Source organism: Marmota monax, unplaced genomic scaffold (genome assembly GCF_021218885.2).
Source record: "Marmota monax isolate L192 unplaced genomic scaffold, Marmota_monax_Labrador192_F-V1.1 WCK01_AAM20220418_F8-fsc00092, whole genome shotgun sequence".
Taxonomy (NCBI): domain Eukaryota; kingdom Metazoa; phylum Chordata; class Mammalia; order Rodentia; family Sciuridae; genus Marmota; species Marmota monax.
Window position 1 is genome coordinate 6,270,228 of NW_026692583.1, and position 19,910 is coordinate 6,290,137.

The 19,910-nt window shown below is 44.8% G+C and overlaps 1 protein-coding gene and 1 long non-coding RNA gene across 5 annotated transcripts in view; both read left to right on the top strand.

Annotated features, from left to right (window-relative positions):
* The window catches only part of Med13l (mediator complex subunit 13L), a 305,063-nt gene extending 292,736 nt beyond the window's left edge, over positions 1–12,327 (top strand). For all 4 annotated transcript variants that reach the window (XM_046446238.2, XM_046446239.2, XM_058579892.1 and 1 more), the window contains 3 exons: positions 1,216–1,377; positions 3,855–3,967; positions 4,857–12,327. In XM_046446238.2, the coding sequence (XP_046302194.1) occupies positions 1,216–1,377; positions 3,855–3,967; positions 4,857–4,989 (408 nt within the window). In that variant the 3' untranslated portion in view covers positions 4,990–12,327. The remainder of the gene's footprint in view (positions 1–1,215; positions 1,378–3,854; positions 3,968–4,856) is intronic.
* Positions 12,328–17,341: 5,014 nt separating this feature from the next.
* Positions 17,342–19,910, top strand: part of LOC124093541 (uncharacterized) — a 61,344-nt gene continuing 58,775 nt past the window's right edge. Inside the window, exons 1-2 of the long non-coding RNA XR_009226929.1 lie at positions 17,342–17,429; positions 18,303–18,497. This is a non-coding gene — a long non-coding RNA (uncharacterized LOC124093541). The remainder of the gene's footprint in view (positions 17,430–18,302; positions 18,498–19,910) is intronic.

Here is a 19,910-nt window from a genome sequence, read left to right on the forward strand (position 1 = left end):
CCTGGCAGCTCAGAACACGGATCCTGAGTCTGGAGAAGACAGCTCTGTGCTGCGGCTCTACCGATACCTGCCCTGTGGTCTTGGGCAAGCCTGCTCTGCCTCTCTTAGTCTTAGTTACCTCATCTGTGAGATGGAAATAACAGCATCTGCTTTCCATACACATTGTCATTCAGTTTATCCAATAGCAAACAACTAATCATTGAAACGTGATATTTCTTTTGTAAGAAACGGAGGTGTGTTGTATTTTTCTCATTTGTTGGAGCCTCAAGTCCTAAAGTCTTTAATTGAATGTCGGTTTAAACAACATAGTTCTGAAGCTAGTCGGGTGGCCTTTTTCAGTTCTAAGCTCCTGCAGCCAGCTGACCTCCATGATGCTTTTAGCTTTCCCTTTTTCTAAACCAGTAAATACTCTTTGATAAGCAATGAAGACATCACAATAGGAAAGCATGTGTTCAAGGTGGCAGTAAGTTTTTATTTTTTAACCCACTCAGAATTGATACAATTTGATGATGAAGGATCTCTTCCTACCTCAAAACAAATTTATCACCCTAAAATTGCTTACACTAGAGGCACAGTTTTAGTTCCTAAAGCTAGCTGAAAGAATTAAAGGTGATGAGGACATTGGCTGCAGAAAGGCATAGTGAGCCTCTCACAGAGCTCACTATGCCTACAAGTTACTACAAATTACAACACAGCTTTCCCATGAGAGCGTCTCACAGTGGGCAGCCAGTGCTCTCGCTGCCATGTAGACTCTGGTTTGTTGCCATTGTCCTGTTGGAGGTTTGTGGAGCTGCGTGGTCAAGTGCTCGCCTACATTTTTTGTGGTTTCTGGTAAAAAGAGCCCATGGACGCAGAGCCGAGCTCAGCTGGCAGAGGCTGCAGTCTTTCCGTTTCAGTTTGTTGCATAATAATTCCATGGAGCAGATTCTGCATTTTGTAGGGGAAAAAAAGCCAGAGCAAGTAAATCTGGGCTTACTTGACTGATGATCACAGTTTGCTGGCACCTTCTGCCGAATTGTAGTTCTTGTCGGTTGACTGCTGTGCCACAGAGACAGTGCCTTCCCTGTTTACCTGTCTCAGTCACCAGGGCATTTTGTGTGAGATACCACCAGGCAGGGATTAGTCACCACAGTGTCTGGAGTGAATTGATGAAACTTGATTTTTTTTAAACTTCATGACAAATGCTGACTGTGCTTTTGGAATCTTGTTTTTCAGAGCCAGGGTGAGCGTCTTCTCTCGAGAGAGGCACCAGAGGAGCTCAAGCAGCAGCCCTTGGCCCTTGGGTATTTTGTGTCAACTGCCAAAGCTGAGAATCTCCCCCAGTGGTTTTGGTCATCATGTCCCCAGGCTCAGAACCAGTGCCCTCTCTTCCTAAAGGTGGGTTTCGCATTGTATTTGAAGTTTGTGAGGAGTGAGTGATCCATGCTCAGATTCACTTTTGATTAGAAATTTCTGTCTCAGGCACCATAGTCCTTTTCTGTTCTGTTTCTCTCATCTCACTTCTACTCCAAGGATATTTTCGTCATAATCACAAAGAAATGAATCCACACTAATCCTAGTAGTATACTTTGTTGGGACCTGAAGGATAAAGGTAGGAGGGACATGTAGTTCAGCTTGACACTCCTTCTCCAGGTCCATATTGCATGGCTCCAAGTGAAGGTATTAGTAACTAGTTGTCCTCTTCCTCCTGCCATGAACTGTCAACATTCTTCATTAGAGAAGGGCCAGAGTTTGCTTTTTAAAAACAAAACAACAAAACCCCTCACATTTTGGATCTAAACCAAAAGATCTCCTATTTGCTGATGCTATGAAAGAACAAATGAAATCAGCTTCTTGCTCACAGGTTGGCAAGAAAACAAAGGTCTGACAGTATTTCTTTCTGGGACCTTGGGGAGAAGGCCTTGGTGTGAAGACTGAATGGCAGCAGCCCTTCAGATTTCCCTTGTGGTACCACAGTTGTACCTCTACAAATCTTTCCCAAAGATACTTTGGCAAAAATTACAAAAACATATGTAAAAGATTAAAAAAGAACCTAGATTCCTATCAGTAAAGGGGCTGATTGGATCAGCTGTCGTGCACCCCTGCTGTGGGGTATCAGTTATCCTTAACAAAATGAGGACGGCTTCTGCTTGATCATCCCAAGTTGTAGATTACCGCAGCACACACACATACTTGCTTATATTCTCACAAAGAAACAATGGAAGGTTAAATCACAAACTTAACACACAATTTTCTTTTCCTAATGACTTTAACATGCAATCAAGAAGTAAGATTAAAAAAAAAACTACACAAAAAATCTATGTTGTTTTTATTTTGAATTAGAATTATTGGTGTTAATCTAGATTTATTTATTTATTTTTCCTGTCTAAAAAAGCATGCAGAGTTTTTAGCTGTGTCTACTGAAAAAGCTTACAAGCAGTGACCACTTGGCAGCAGTGGACACCTCTATTGTCAGGTTTATGGTGCCAAATACTATTTGTAATTGAGAAGAGCCAGGGCTCCCTGAAAAAATGACTGATTGCAGGTCTGCAGTAAGAAGTATTGAAGATGTGCCTGGCACTTCATGTCACCCGTACACGTTTTTAAGGTCATACCAAAGGCCCCAGGAACCAACTTGCAGTGTAATCACTAAGGCAAGAGTAGGACAGTGAGATCATTAGAAAGAATAATAGTAGTAGTAAATTGAAATAAATCCTTGAATTCATAGTTGTAGTGAAAAAAAAAAACAATAAAAATATATAGTAGTTACCTTTCGTAGCTATTAGAGCATCATCTTGTTAGTTTGAAAACTGAAAATAAAGGGAAAGAATCAAGTATTCATATATTACCTTTAAATATTATATATTTTTTAGTTATTTAATAAAGTAAACCATCCTAAATCCATTAGGTGACAAACTAATGTGCACCTTTATAATGGCTAGAGTGTACTGGTACCACCTGACCCTGTGAGCGTACTACTCCAAGCAAGACAACCAACGTTAGATGCCTTTTGATGTGATCTGATTATAAGGATACAGCCCCAGCTATGAAGTATACTTGCCTGCCAGTCCCAGAAGTGATTGAGCCCTCTGGATCCAACTATGTTTTATGCAAAATCTGGAAAATAGAAGAATATGTTATAAAGAACCACCAAGATAGAAACCAGGCACATCTGGACTGTGGGGCCTTTTACAGATTAAGTCTTCACATCTGGACTGTGGGGCCTTTTACAGATTAAGTCTTTAAGAGGCCCATGACTTAATCATTTGCAATGTAGAGACAGGTTGGCTCATTATTAAAAGAAAAAAAAAAAAAACATTTTTGAGATTATCAGAGAAAATTGTGCATGGGTTGAGTATTGATGATATTAAAGAATCATTGTTAATTTTTCCTGTGTATGATATTACTCTTTTTTATTAAAAAAGGTTTTATCAGTTAGAAACACCTACTCAGTTATTTGCAGGCAAAATGATAAAATATTTAGGTTTTGTTTTAAGATAAACAAAGGGAAATTTTATTTTAAAATAAACACAAGGGGATATTTTCTAACTCAAAAAGTGACAAATAGTGGCAATTGTGATATGAGCACATGGGACCTTATTATACTGTTTTTTTTTGTGTGGATGTTTGACTGTTTCTAGAAAGAAACTGTGGTGGATGAAACAATAAAAAGAACCCTGGAAGTTTGCTTTGTTTTCCCCTCTAACATATGGACTTATTTGTGACCACGCTGGGGGGCTACTGAGCAGCTTAGATTTCACAGATATAAACCAACCTGCACTTCTACAAACTCCCTGCTTGGGCAGCGGGGGTCTCCCTCTTCTGCACTGTGGTTGTCTGGACCTGGAAGGTGACGATATTTGCTCTTTCTCCAGGCTTCACTACATCACCATATCTCTGTAGCACAGTCGGATGAACTTCTCCCTGCCAGGAATTCTCAACGGGTTCCACACCCTCTGGACTCCAAGACCACATCTGATGTTTTAAGGTAGATTCCAACCCAGGCAACATAGTTTGAAATGATGATGCTCCTTTGCTCTTGTATTCTAAGTTGTTTTAATTTGTGATGTTCTTGGAGAAGATGCTGCCCTTAGTGCAGTGCACCAGTGTCTGGTTACCAGTGTGAGCTGCTGTCCCCCATATGTTGGGACAGGCAGTGTAGTGTACTTTGTCCACTTAGATAGTTTGTGTGCGATTACAGCTGCTCTGCTTCCTGTTCACAGGAGGCATTTCATGATGAGGAAGAAGAGGTCAATTTTCAGGGGATGGGAATAGTTAGAAGCTTGTGTCTGAAATTAAGAAGTGCTTTGTGTTGAAAAAATTTTTGACTCTCTAACATGGATTTCATAAATAAAATTGACTAGAACATACATTCCACAGTTAGAAACTGTATCCCAGAAATGTGTATTAATTCTCTTACACAGTCTTTAGCAATTTGTATAATCATAATTTTAGTGGCATTAATTTTAATAATTAAATAATTAAAATTAAATAATTAAGATACTAATAAATTTGTATTATATAATATCTTCTGTTTGACTCAGTAAATCCAAAGTATTCATCTGTAATTGATAAAGACATTGCATGCTTTTTAAACTACTGGGTCCTTGAACTGTGTATTTTATGTTTATAGTACATTTCACTTCAGACTTGGCTCATCTCATTGCTTAGTGGCCACTTGTGGCCAGTGGCTACCGTAGGGAAAAGTCCAGGTCTAGCAGAATAGGGGACCATGAGTCAAGGACCATGTGAATGCGCCTGGGGCAAGATGAAGAGTAGCTTGAAGGCTTTCTGCCCCAGGATCTGGCTGTTACAATTTGAGAGCTGCCTGGCCTTCCTTCTGGCTCCTGCCCTCACCCATGTCTTCTCTTTGGCAGGTTTGTTTTGGAGCAGTACAACGCACTGTCCTGGCTCACGTGCAATCCAGCCACCCAGGACCGTACTTCCTGCCTTCCCGTCCACTTTGTGGTGCTCACTCAGTTGTACAATGCCATCATGAATATACTTTAATTGGAAAGCACTTGTTCTCTCTGGCTCAGTTTCTTCTCCCGCAGCCTCGGTCTGAGGAACCTGCTATACTTTGCAAATAGCCCACATCCTTTTCTTCAGACCAGTCTCCACAGTCCCGCACTGTGAAGCCCTCAGCAGGCACATGTTCATTCTGCAGTGCTCATGACCACAGCGACTCCTTGACACTTCTCTCATGGACCTGGGAACTTCCATAAGCAGTGACTTTCAGCCAATGTGTGGTGTGTGCAGCCCCCCCACCCACCCCAGCCACTGGTCCACAGGAAGTAGTGGTTGCCAGTGGCTTTTAAGAGGGAAACAGAAGAGACAGTGTCCTTTTGCACAAGAGTCTGTGTTTTCAGCCTCTGCTTAAAAATGAGGGCCACAGAGCCCTTTGGATGAAATCCTCTTGTTTTTGATGTATGGCCTGTGGGTTATCTGAACTCCATTCTCTGGGACTTTTTAAAAATAACCAGCTCAAGTACATGATTTCATACCGGGGTCTCCGTCTCTCAAACGCTCCCATCCAGATTGGCATGAATGCTTTGGTTGACTTCATACCTGTGTGTAGATTTGAAAGGTCTGGAGACTGCTTCATTTTATTTATTTTAAGTTGTTTTGGTCATTTGTTTTTGTGACTTTCTTTTCACTTTTTGATTCTTGAGGACCAGGTACAGTAGCTGAAAGCCAACTCAGATCCACCATAGGATTCTTTGACTACATACCTCTGTCCTAGAAGCCGGAAAAAGAGTGAAAACAAATCGGGGAGACCATGCCTAAAACGTCATGTGTTCATGACCACCCAGCAGTAGATCTTGTTAAGAACACACTGGGTTTTAGGAATTCTGCCACGCTCAGTGAGCTGCCCACGTTGCGTGAAGGATGACACTTTCACACCAAGGCAGTCGAGCTCTGTCCAGAGCCGTGGAGGCAAGTACCTTAACTAGTTTTATATAGTCACAATGGAAATATATTTTCTAGTGAATTCTTATCGAAAGCCAGTTCTCTCCTCTCATTAGAGCAAAAGGGACTCATGTACATATCACAGTGGAAAGTGTTTGCTCATAAAATCAGTTATAAATATGGTGAATATTTTCTGGACCATAGGAATATTATTTCAAAGAAATATTACAACTTAACCATTAAATTAGTACTTGAAGTTGAACCTTCATGGTGGGACTTTTAAAAAAAAAAAATGCCTTTTTAAAGCATTAATGGCTAATTGAAGTATTTTATGACTCCTCCTTCCAGGCCCAGAGGGTTGTCTTTGAGACCCTGTTTCTAACCCTTGTGTTGCTGTGTGTTTCTGTCTGAGGGCGGTAGCGGGCATGGACCGGCCTCCCGGAGCCACTTTGACCAGGCCTTGAGCTCTTGTCATCTGTGGAGAGAATCATGCAGATTTTAAAAGTTCTTCCAGGAGACTTCCATGTCCTGGTTATTAACAAAAAAAAAAAAAAAAAAAAAAAAAGGAAAAAATGTAATAATTGATATGATTTTGTAAAAGTATTTTTCTTGAAATAATCTAACGTTTAAAACATTATATTAAAAAAAGTTGTGTGGTGGGAATGTGAAAGCAGAGAAATAACTTGTAAATGGATAATTTTGTTCTCTGTGCCACCAATTGAAGGGGGGAGGGATCGACTTTCGCAATGTATAGGTTAAAAAAATCTGATATATCAAACCATTTGTATCTAATGTGTACAGTGTAAAATTGACTTTAAAAATATTGCAGTGCTATTTTTTCTTAATCAGAAAGGAAAATTCTCAAGGCCTTTTGAAGAGCATAAGATGATGAAGATTGTAAACTTGTATAAAATTATCTTGGTGAGAAGACACATTGTAAAGTAGATATTTGTAATCTTTTACCACTTTGGGGTTGCTTTTTTTCCCAGAATTCATCAGAACTTTGAATTTTTTTTTTAAATGGGCTGTTTTTAATGCAGGGGCTTTTCTTCCCTAGAAACCCAATTCTAAGCAGAAAAAGGAAAAAAAAAAAAAGCAAAAAAAAAAAAAAAAAAAAAAAACAACAAAAATTTTAAAAAGGCAGCAAAGGGTAGTTTTCATCTGGTGTCTTTTATTTAAGTTTTTTAAGTTAAGAAAAGCTGGTGACATATTTATACGTTTTTGTGCAAAAATAAATGAATGGCAATAGATTTTAAAAAAATCTTATTATGTACTTCTGTGTGAAAAAGTCTGTATAATATTTCCCTTAAATATGCATTATTTTACTTGTGAGTTTTTTTACTGAATTAATCTGAAATGTACAAGCCCTGGATTTGCTACAGAGTGAAAAGTTATTTTATTTTTTTTTTTATTTTTAATTTTGGAAATTCTGCAGAAATCAGAACTCTTAACCATGGTTTGAACTAAAAAGGGGCAGTGGGGAGGGGAGAAGGGTGGGATTGTCCAGCATGCTTGTATGTATATTTCAGAAACTTTTTTAAATGTAAAAGCTGTACATTTCTGGGAAGTTCTGAATTTCTTTTTGTTTTCTTTTTTCCTTCAAGCATTTTGCAGTGAGCTTCTTTTATATATAGCAAACAATTTGAAAGAATACAAAAATATGTGAAGTTCATTTAAAAAAAAAGACTACAGTATAGCGCTGGTACAGTACACTAAAAGACTTTGATAAAAAGAAACAATAATAAAAGGCCTCCATTTTAAATGTCATTCATATATACCTTGTGGATGAGAGCTATATACTTTTACACACTTTTTTAGAGGAATAAATTATTGAATTACTGAAACTTTGAGTGGCTGTTTTCCCTCCCATCCTGCCTTTGTAATGAAATTATCTACACCTGTCCAAAAGGTGTATTTACTATGGATTGAACATAGAATTTACTGCTCTAATCACACTGGCAGCTGTTCTGAAATGGTGTTCTTGTATTCCCATCACAAGTGCATTCCTAGATCAGTTTCTAGACGTGAATACACGCACACAGCCTTGAACTAGGAGCCCTGGAGTTTAAGTCCCTAACCGTTTTGAGTAAGTCAGGTCTCACAGTGTTTCAGGCTATAAGATCGTGACCAATCCCAGAACAAATTACAAGACTATGTTCATATTCTACCGCCTTTCTTTTCACAGTCCCAGCCAGTTTCTTTTTGATTTTCCTTGGAGATAGCAGCAATGTCTCTCTTGCTGTTTTGCTTATTTGCAGACTGGTGACAGTAGCTTGCCATCTGGCACACCACACACAGGCAAATCCCTTGTTGACTGCATACCGTACTCTCTGTTGCTCTTTCCTCTTTTGGTCCATCCATTAGGAAAAAACCCCTCATTCTAGAAGGGGTTTATTCCCTATCATGCCCTGGTGGCGTCTCACTGAAAATGGACAAGCCCCGAGAGTTGGCATAACTTAAAGTTGGCAGAGCATTGTCTAAATTTAGAGAGAAAGCCATTGAGAGAAGTCAGCCCCCATTATTTCTTCCATAACCAAGGGACAAGAGACATCTTGTGAGAAATACTTTGCAAACTAAAAAGCGGTTCATGTTATGATAGTAACATTGAAGAAAGAAAAAAACGAGGCCAAGGTTTTGGTTAGCAGATAGTGCTTGTCTCCATCTCTTCCGATCACCACTGCCTTATACGTATAGTTCTGTACAGTGTTTGCAACTCTGCTTGCCAAAAGAATCCCTAAAGAACCACACATTTCCCAGATCCTATGTAATCTGGTCATATGATTCTTGTGTCATCTGAATAATCAGAATTAGGTGATATTTTTATAAGCATTCATTAGCTTGGATACTTGGCTCATAGGTTGGCTAGTGCTTTACCCGGCAGTTAGTGTTGGTTCTATTTACAGTGGAAGGTTTTCACAACTACCACTGTCTGCCCCGATTCAGCAACTATAGCCAGATCTCTCTGAGGTAGGAAAAGTTATTTGTTGAATGCAGCAACATTTTGAAAGTTAGACATAATTTTGAGCTGGTGCATGAGGAGCCAGCAGTGTCTGGCCGGGTCCAGTGCTCAGGCTCTGCTTCACATAGTCCATCCGCTCCAACCCGGAGGTGGCATACTTACGTTCCTGTTCTTTGGGAAATCATGGGGCAAGGGATTTGTTTCTAACTCCTATTAAAGAGCCAATAAAAAAATCATTTCCGTTCAGGTTGTCAGTAGAAAATTTTAAAAGCAGACTTCTAAGACCCACTCCTGAGGCCCAGGCCACATGACTGAAAACTGTCTTTGCTGCTTGTCATGGATACAATTCAAGCCACTCTTTACAAAAGCACATGTCTTTGGCTTTTGGATTCACCACATGCTAGAATCCTATCAAGATGTGATTTTAACATATTACCATGTTTTCTTGGTGTTAAATGATGCTCTTGTTTATATCCCCTTGACAAAAAGATCACTCTAACAGTAACTATTTCATAGAAAATTCCCTTGTGCTAGGTAATCACAGGGATGCCATGTTTGCCCAGGGCATCCAGCTCTGCTTGGAACCACACGTACCCAGCCTTCCTTCCCTGGGTTTAAAACTCCAGGTCAAGTTTTAAAAGATATTTTTTTGCCACTTACTGCTTCTGGCTAGATCTCTGAAGTAAGGAAGCAGGTGAGAAAGAAGATGAGGAAGTGAGTCTGACCTCAGCAAGGAGGCTGTGTAAGACTCATTTCCTGCAGACATGTTATTTTCCCCAAGTTACCTTGAGATGGGAAGACCCAAGGACAGACACTGGGGATAGTCCCATTTTTTTCTCCCCCAACAAGCAGGGAAGTGAGAAAAGCAAGTTATGTTTTAATAATCTGCTAAAATAGCATGGTCTGGGCTGTTATTGACAGAGGTTAGACCAAGTCTGTTCCAGAGTGTACGGGATGTCCCCCGCCATTCACAACAGGCAGATGGGATCGGCAGAGACCCTATTTTAAGCCTTTGTTACCTTGCCAGTGGATTAGGCATGTTTCAATCTACCCGTTTCACAAAGCCAGGCGATAGGAAAACTGGCCGCCATAGGCGAAGACCAGAAGCTCTGAGGGGAAAAAGTTCTCACACAAGGAAATGTTTGCTTTAGGGAAAATCAACTTAATTTAACATGTAAAAATAGCAATTGTTGTCTTATTTAATTTGAGCTTGAACGTTTTTCATTAAACATTTTCAAATTAGCTCTCTTATTTAAATCATATTTTATTCACTTAGGGCTCTTGATGTTCTTAGTAATTTATATGCTTTATTCACATGATTAATTTCCTGTCTGATCCTTTTAAGTACATGGTTTCTTAATTATAAAGGAAGGAGACAATGTGGATGTAGTTTTACATACACATCAGTATTTTTTGTAGGTATTTCTTGTATCACCACGAAGTTGAAAAAGTTTTACCAAGTGTAGGGGTTGACATATTTTCTTCACAAGATGAGCCAGTGAACTTACTGTCCATAGTTTATGACATTGGAGAGGTGTTATTTTACATGACAGTGTCTTTATGTTGGCCCAGGACTGGATGTGGCTTAGGAGTTAGGCACCCAGGAAGTATTAGTGAAATACTGGTGAGGCTGTTCAGTGATCAGAACTATTTGCACCTCAAAAATAGGAAACAATTTACCAGCAAATTCGTCAGATTCTGACCAGATTCTGCTGCTTTTGGAGGAAACAATTTGGAAAAATTCAGAAATTTCTTTTTCTGTTGATTTGTGTTTTCTATTTCTTCTGTCAACTTTATTAATTTAGAATTTTACAAGGAAAAAGTTGAGTTGTCCCCAAGTATTACTATGCAATTGTGCCGAATACTCCCTGAATTTTGAACCTGTGGTTTTTGGTGAAGTGTCCTCTTTCTCATTTCTGACAATATTTATGCATTTTCTTTCTTAATGGATATTTTTCCTAGCAATTGCCTATTTTTAGATTTATATTATCCCCCCCCCCCCGCCCCAAAGAAACAGCTCATTTGATTTGACAGTTCTGCTGTTTTCATTCTGGCTTTTGTCTTGCTATTCCCCCCCCACACCCTTGGTTTCCTTGAGAATTTTGTTTCATGTTCCTTGAATTTTAATTGTCTGCTTAGTTAATTTATTTTCACTTTTGATAATATCAGCATTTATAGCCTGGGGGCTCTGGAAGTGTGAGGCCCTCCACAAATCATATACAGAATTCTTCACATTCTTGCATTTTCTAGAGAGAGAAAATGTCTGTGTCAGGTTCTCAGAGATGCCATAAAAGGTATAGAGATTATTGATCTGGCTTTATGTTTAAGTTGATTACATCCTAGAAGTTTTGTTGTTTTAATGGTCTCATTTTATGTTTACACCCTTGATTTTTTTATTTCTATTTTGTTCTACTTTTTTTTTTTAAGAGTTCTTTTGGAGTTTAAAGTAAAAAGACTGTCATACTCGAATATTTATTCTCTTATTCCCATGTAACCTAGTAGTGATCTGTTTTGGCAAATATTCTCTGAAACCTTCAAAACAAGGTGTGCTCTATTGGGCAGTATTGTTTGACAGAAATGTAATGTGAGCCATAAATGTAATTTTATATTTTCTAGTAGCCATATTAAAACAGCCAAAAGAAACAGGGGAAGTTAATTTTAACAAACATTTTACTTCATCAACATGTTCAAATATTTCAACATAACACCAGTATAAAAATTATCAATGCATGAGTTTGCATTCTTGTAAATTCAGTTTGAAATTTATAGCACATTTACATTGGGATGTTAAATTCTCAGTGATTAGAGTAAAATGTAATTCTACCAAAACAAAAGTTGAGTTTAGGGAAAAAAAAATTTACATGGCTTCAGTTTTTTTAGACTCAAATTTTAACAAATGCAATTGACTAATTAGTTCCTCAGTTCATACACACATTTCCAAATGCTCAGCAGCCATATGGGGCTAATGGCTACACATTGGACGGTACAGCTAGACGAAAGATTTTATATCAGTGAATTCTGAGTATATTTTCCATATCTCTGCGCCCTCGTGGACTCAAGCTCCAACACGGGCGGATGGCAGGAGTCAGCATATCCCACTGCAAGTTTGGGCTGTCCTCTCTCCCCTTTGTACTTCATTATTGGTGCATAAAGGTTTAATGATGTATCTCTGTTAATGTTTATCTCTGTATAATGACCCTTTGTTCGCATTATACTTTTTGCTTTAAATTATCCTTTGCTATTAATATTGCCATCCCTCTTTCCTTTGATTAGAATTCCAGTATTATATTTTTGACCAACCATTTATTTTCAGCCTCTGTCATGTTGTGTTAGGTGTATTTCTTTATACAAGTTGTTGCATTTTATTTCTTAAAATTTTTATTTGAATAGGGTAATTTCTACCATTTGCATTTTCTGTTCTGTGTTACACTTTGACTTGTCAGCCAATTTTTATAAATACACACATATTTATTTGCTTCCTTTTACTCTTCAGTTTTGCTTTTTTTGTGGGTATGGACTCTGCTATTTGCTTTTTTTCTTTTAAAGCATTTTGGAAAGAAACCTCCATTTCCTAATTTTGTTAGTGATGACCTTGGAGCATCTGCAAACATTCACAAGCTCTTCTCATCCCTCTTGTGCCCACCTGCTCCCTCAGGGGTGGGTGGGTGTGAACTCGCACGCTGCCATGCACATGAGGACCTGCCCACCACAGCAGAGGTCTGTCCTGCTCCTTGGACATTTCTTCTGTGGTAGGCAGCTCCCCTCGTCACAGGCTTCAACAAATGTGGAAGCCACCTTCACCCAGGGTCTGCCTCACCGCCCAGTCCCTCTGTTCCTGATGCACAGAGCCACCATGTGTTTGTAGAGCGAATCTGTCAATGGCCAGCAGGTACCACGTGCCTCGGGTGGCCCGGGATGGGTTTGAAGAGATCAGGAACCCCATTCTAATCTCGTCCTCGAGGCAGGGAGTTGGCTGTGGGTGGAGTCAGCATGGATGGGCATGGGCGGCCCAGGCAGCCCGAGGGAGGACATGCTGCCTGTCTGCTTTGACTGTGTCCCCATCCCGCTCCACCATTCGCCCTATATTCAGTTCTGTCCCAGCTAAGCCTGTCTAAGTCTGTCACCTCTGCCACTGACTGACAGACGCTGTTCACTTGATTCTTTGGGACACCTCTTGGCAACCTTAACCCTTGGTCTCCTGGAACTGGTGAGCCTCAGGCTCCAGGCCACCCTGGACTCTGACCCAAGGAGCAGGGCGGCGCTGGGGGTCCGCGTTGACTGGCCGCCCCCAGTGGCCCGCACTCTGGGAACCTGGGGGGGCACCACGAGCAGGCAGTGGTGAAAGGAGCCTCCTTGCGTCTGGCCACGTGAACATGGGATGGTCCTTCTGTTGGAGGAGCCCGTCCTTCCCAGGCCTCCAGGCCTCCAGGCCTCCAGCTGCAGATTCTGCGTTCCCACTCGCCTCCCAGAGGCGGCGCCCGAAGCCCGCGGCCACTCGGCACACAGCTCGAGCTCCTCCTCCAAACCCTTCTCATCCCCAAACTCCTCCTCCGCTCACCCCGTCCTGTCCCTCAGAGATTCTGCCTTCTGAGGGGCATGGGTCTCCTCTGGCCACAGGAAAGACCCGCCCCCACCAGCCTCGCACTGGCAGATGGCAGGACACCCGGGTCCAGCCTGTGTGGGAGCCACCGGCCTGGGGCTGCCGTAGCCTGCTCGCCGAAGCTTCTGGGGAAGGGATCATTGGATGAGACCCTCAGGACCCATGGGAGGTGGTGTTCGGCGTGGGCAGGGAGGCTGCTGCAGTTGGGGCCACAGCCCCCCAGAAATCCAGGGGCTGGAGGAGCTGCGGGTCAGTTGTCATTGGGGAAGGAGAAGCGGAGGCTGTAAGCAGGGCCAGTTGAGAGTGAGATGGCCGGTCAGACTCCTGCGTGGCACGGAGCCTCACAAAGCTGCTAGAGAGCAGAGGGACAGTCCTCTCATGGCTGTGCGGAGAGGGTGGACATGGAGGCAGAGGAACATGGGACCATGGCTGGAGCGCACCAAAGGCAACCTGCAGACCATCCGGGCCCACCAGGTAGGTGTGAGCGAGGAGGCCGTTGAGGGCACGGAGGTTCCTGGCCCCAGCATCAAGAGGAACCCGACAGACATTAGTGACCGCTGAGGAGAGGGGCAGAGGACAGGCTGTGGCACTGGAGGAGAAAGGAAGGAAGCAGGGAGCCCGAGCTGGCAGGGGTGGGGGTGTTGGCGCTGGGCTTGGCAGGGGAGCTGGGCAGCCCCTGCCAGGAGGGCCAGCGCCCTGCAGGAAGGCCTCCGTGGGGGACAGCTTTAGCTGGTGGCTCTTTGTTTCTTATCAAGGAAGAGGGTGTTCAGTGGCACGCAGGGCAGGAGGTTCCAGAAGGTCACACAGCCTTGGTGCTTGACGGGGCACGAGAACCAGTGAGGGCAAGACAGGCCTGATGCTATTAATTGATGTAATGAACTGGCCTGGTTCCCTTGCCCTGGGGAGGGGACACGAGAAGTGGCTCCCTCCACTGCCCTGCCCCAGCTTGAGAACATGATCAGACAGCAGGGGGCCCAGGACAGCGGGGACCCAGGGAAAGATGCCTCTGGCTGCTCCTTCCTTGGGGCTTTGTTCTGTAGCCTAGCATGGCCCTGGGCATAGGCTGCAAGGTGACAGGTTCTCACCTCCAGGGGTGGCAGAAGGGACCTGAGCATGCACCTCAGAGCACAAGAAGCCAGGGCTCAGCAACCCCTGGCCTTGCTAAACAAGGTACCTTTGTCTGCAATGTTCCTCGGCACCACTCAGAAACCAAGGGGAAGCTGAGGACTGGTCCCACCCAAACCCTTCCATCCCTGCGAGGTCTCCCATCAGGCCTGACCTGGGTTCTGTCCAGGCCTTACAGATCCAGGACCCTAAGGACTCTTGCAGGACTCCAGCTGCCCCAGGAGGGAACTCAGGTGTCCTTGTGTCGTCCTGGATGATGCTTTCATCGCCAAACCCTCTGAAGCCTACTGCTAGGTGCCTCACTGTCCATCACCGGCCCCTTCCCTGGCTCACAGCGCCTCCTGGCTCTCCCTAGGGTCTCCCTGCCTGTCACTCGCCTTTCTGTCCAACCTGAGCTCCCAGTGGCTGCATGAAGTCCAGTATCCCCCACCAGGAACACAAGGCTCATCCTGGCCTGGTCTTGAGCAGCCCCTCGGGCTCCTCTCCCAAATTCCACTAGGAGGTGCCTCTTCATCGGCCAGGCCAGGCCAGCAAGGTGGGCACCCCTTCTTCCTGGGGACAGTGGAGGAAGCAAGAGGCCTCACTGAGAAATTCTTACAGGAAAGTCCAGTGGTGACAAACTATTGCCACCTCTGTCCCTTGAGGTGCTCCACCAGGCAGCGCCTCCTCTCTCCTGTGGTGTTCTGTCCGGGGGTGGCCAGCTGAGTGAGTGACACACGTCCTCTCCACAGTGCCCTCGGTGCCAACCCAGTCCCCACTGAGAGGGGCTTTAGGCCTCAGGCCGCAGAAGCAGTGACCTCAGGGGCTTCAGCTTGCTGGGTTTGCTTGTCTGACCAGCGTCCAGGGAACGGCCATCCCTGGGGACAAGCAGGAAAGTGGCTTTGCCCAGAGAACCCGACCTGCCCTGGTCCCAGAGCACACAGGACAAAGCCAGGCTCCTTCACGACCACAGGACCTGGACTTGCTCTCATTGTTCCCTTAATTTGGCGAGGTTTGGGGGAACAGAAAATGGACACTCTGTCCCCTTTTCTTTAAGGGCAGTACAGGAGGGTTGCAGGTTTGCTTCTGTCCGCCACACTCTGTGGCACACTCCAAGCTGGCTGGGGAAGTGGAGGAGACCTGCTCTTCATGGAGCACACATTTCAGATTCTCAGTGGTGAGTGACTGACAATAGTCCATCTCGGCCCAGAGAGGGCAAGCAAGTTGTCTAAGGCAACAGAATGGGGCGGGGATAGAATTGGTCCAAACAGGACAGAGGACGCCCCTGAGGCTCCTGCGGGGAAGCAAGCGTGAGAAACGCCTGAGTTGTTCTTCTGGTCTCTACTGCAGACCCAAACCCCACTTCGCAGGAAGACAGGCCTGGAAAGTCCCCTCTGCACAACCTTCTCGCCCCAGTCTCAGTGCAGGTTAATAAAGACTCTGGCCTTTGCACCTCTGGGGAGCATCCCTAGCTTGGGGCTGGCCTTCCTGTCCCTGCTGGCCCTCCCACAGTGGCTGGCACCCCATGTCACTACCCCCACTGGTGAGTGGAGCCGACCACCCTGCCACACTGCCAGCCCTACCTCTGCTGCTCATCCCAGCCCTCAGTGGTCACCTCCTCCCCCTCCAAACCTAGGGTCACCAGGCACATGGGGTTTGGATCTGTAGCCCTCGTTGCTCTGTCCCCAAGAGCCTGGCATCTGTTGGGTCCGTGGGTGAATTGGTGGGCCTCGTCCTCAGTCCTGAGTCCAGGGCCCTCTTTATGGAGGAGGGCCCCTGCCCGACCCATGGTCTACCCGCCCGTGGCCTAGGACAGACTCGCCTGTTTGTTTTGTGTGTCCTTTAGGGGTCCTGTTCCCCCTCTCCCTGGAACAGGACCCATAAAGACAGGGACGGGATCCCCAGCATGTAGACCAGGGCCTTCCTCTTTTGGAAGAGAGCCCACCAATGTATATTTTTCTTTTTGAGAATTTTTTGTAGTTGTAGGTGGACAGAATGCCTGGATTTTATTTGTTTATTTTTATGTGGTGCTGAGGATGGAACCCAGTGCCTCATGCATGTCATGCATGCTGGGCAAGTGCTCTGCCACTCAGCCCCAGCCCTAGCCCCCAATATGTATTTTTAAAATTTTTTCCTTTGAAGTAATTCTAGCCTTTGTTTTTTTTAATGCAACAGCAGTTTGCTGAGTCCTGTATCCCTCCTTCATCTTCCCCTGAGGTTGACATTCTACCTCTTCACAGGACAGGAACAGAACCAAGGCTTGAGCCTCAGAGCCTCCACCCCACAGCCCCACTTGGATTGTGCATGTTGCCCCACCAACGTCCTGTCCACGCACCAACCCAGGATCCCAGTGTCTCACTCTCCTAGTGTCCCCTTCATCCCCTCTGATCTGTGGCCATGCCTCTATCTTCCCTTGTTCTCTGTGAACTTTGGACCATTCAGTTATTTTATCATAATTTGGTGCCTCCATTTGGGCTGGTCTGATATTTTCTCTTGGTTAAACTGTAGTTATACATTTTGGGCCTAGAACATCACTTAAGATACGCACCTCTCTCAGTGTCCTGAGGTTTCTGGGTCATTACAGGCGATGTTCACCTTGATCCCTGGGTTAGGGTAGCATCCTCTGCATCTCCACCGGAAGCTTATTTCCTTCCTCAAATATTTTGGATTGAATAGATTCAACGGAAATCCACAGAAGGGCAGACATATTTGGTTATGTCCCAGAGAGTCCACCAGGGGGCAGCCTTCACTGACAAATCTTTGTGGGCAAAGTCCCAGAGTTTGCAAGCGGGAGATCCCAGAATGGTTCAGGGGAGCTGGCAGGATCCACCAGGGGAGCTCTCGCTTGGGTGGACAGCCCCAGGGCACAGACTCCAGGTAGGACATTGGGGCCCGGTGTAGGGTGGCTTTGAAGAGCAATCTGGCTTGGCAAATTTATAGTGCATGGAAGATTGACCAGTGGCTGGGCCTTTGCTGGTGTGTGTGTGTGTGTGTGTGTGTGTGTGTATGTGTGTGTAGGTTCAATGATGCTGTTTTCAATACCTGGGTAGCTGGTTAGAAATGAAGAAGTCCTTCCTGTGATCCCCTCACACCACCCACCACCAGACACCTTGGAAAAGGCCTGTGTGGGGCCCCCAGGGTCAGGAAGAGACCCTGGGTGTGCAACAACTCCTTGTGGCCTGGGCTTGGAAAGACCCCAGGGCAGAGGGGATACCATTCCCACTGAAAATTAATTAAATTTTAATAAAATAAGACATTTTAAAACAATGTAGAATGTAAATGGCCCTGAGGGGAATTTCCAGGGTGATGAGAATGTCCCTCTTTTGGTTGGGGCGACATTAACATTTGTCAAAGCCCAAGGAAGAACTTTACACTCAAAATGGGTTCATTTAAAATTTTTACTTTTAGCTGTTAAAAGTATAGAGCATCTGAAATTTACCATCTTCACCATTTTTTAAGCATTCAGTTCTGCAATCTTAACTAGATTCACCATGTTTTGTAACTAGCCTCTAGAATTTTTTCACCTTGCAAAACAGAAATTCCACATTCATCAAATATTAACTCCTTCCCCCTCTCCCATCCCTGGCAACTTCCATTCTACTTTCTGTGTCTGTGACTTGACCCTTGTAGGCGTCTTAGTCACATAAGTGGAATTCTACAGTATTTTCCTGGCTTCTTTCGCTGAGTCTAATGTCCTCAAGGTCCACTCATATTGTAGCCTGAGGAGTTAGAAGTTTCTTCCTTTTTAAGGCTGAGTAATATTACATCTTGGTGGGATGATGCCACGGAGACAGTTGGCAATGAAGCCCTCACGGACGCTGAAGACCCTGACCCCTTTGGTCCCCTCCAGGAAGATGGTGATGTACAAGAGCCATGCAGGATTCTACTCAGAGGGACAGGTCTTAGGGGCCTGAACTGGCCAGCCATTCTGGGACTTGAGATCAGGTGGGTTGTTCTTGCTTTTTTCCCTCCCAGGTGGAGAAGCTGCCGTGTCCCTACACGTCACAGGCATGAGGCCTGACAGGTCACGGTCCAGGGCTGGTGCCAAACTTGACCTGCAGGGAAATGCCTGGGCTAAGCCCTTGGGAGCTCCTGAAGGCTCCTGGGCTGGGAGCCTTCCCTTTTCAAGTTTGTTACTTTTCCATCCGGCTGTGGACTTGTGCAGTGCTTGGGGGAGAAGGAGAACAGAACAGCACCCTGAGGTTGAGACTCCCAAAGAATCTCTGTGCTTTTGCAAGTGACTATCATAGTTTCCAAAGAGGAAGAAAAACTACAAATTCAGGCCAGAGCTTGCAAACGGGTGGCTGTTGGGCCCGACAGGGCCTGCTGCTGTGTGTGTGATGGGATGGGACTTCTCACTGTTTTAAACAGCTTGAATTAGTAGCCAACATTTCAAAATTAGGTAATCCATATTTTTTGAAGAGAACATGTGTCACTTTTTAAAAGAATGATTATTTCCATCTGGGAGCAGGTGGGTCTGCATTACCACCTGACAGTGATGAGTGGAGCCCAGTAGAGGCCACACCCCATCCCTCCTTAGTGAAAACCTGAGTTGTCCAATTTGCCGCACTCCTTACTACTCCATAGTGCGTTGTGCTGGCATTTAACTTATTCATTTATGTTATGAATGTGACCTCTAATATAGAGCTTCTTATCAAGTCACATAATTTTCAGAGCTCAAAGAGCCTTTAGTGACCTTCTAGCCCAAGGGTCAGTAATCTGCAGCCTGAGGTCCAATCCGGCCCCCCACTTGTTTTGGTCAATAAAGTTTTATTGGAACATCACCAGGCGCATTCTTTTAGGTATTGTCTGTGGCTGCTTTTCTGCCAATAGCAGAGTTGAAAAGCCTAGTGTGTTCGCTGTCTTCCCCTTTACAAAAGAACCTGCTCTGGTTCAGCCATCCAATCTCCTTTTTTGTTTGTTATTGATGAGCAGAGACCCTGAGAGGAAGGGAGGATGTCGCCAAGGTCATCTGGGTGCCCAGGTTGCTGCACTCAGTGCAGGGACTGGTCAGCACCTGCTGTCTCGCCTGACTAGTAGCCCTGGCCTCCAGAGCTGCCCCAAGGAGAGGAGCCCCAGCCTGGTCCCTGTCCAAGCAGCGGGTCCAGACCCCTGGCTCCCATCACCACTGACAGTGGGTTCTACACGCCCTGCCCAGGCCCAGGCTGACCCACAAGGCCTGACATCAGTGACAACCCATCAATCGTGCTGTCGGGGCGGCCTGCAAGGCCTGTCTGGAATTCTGACCCGACCAGGATCAAAGTCTAGCCATGCAGAGGCCTGGGTTGGGGTTGGAGAGGAGGAGGGCTGGCTTGGCTCTGCCTGTGGCTTGACCTGGCACCTCATGGTACAAGGTGT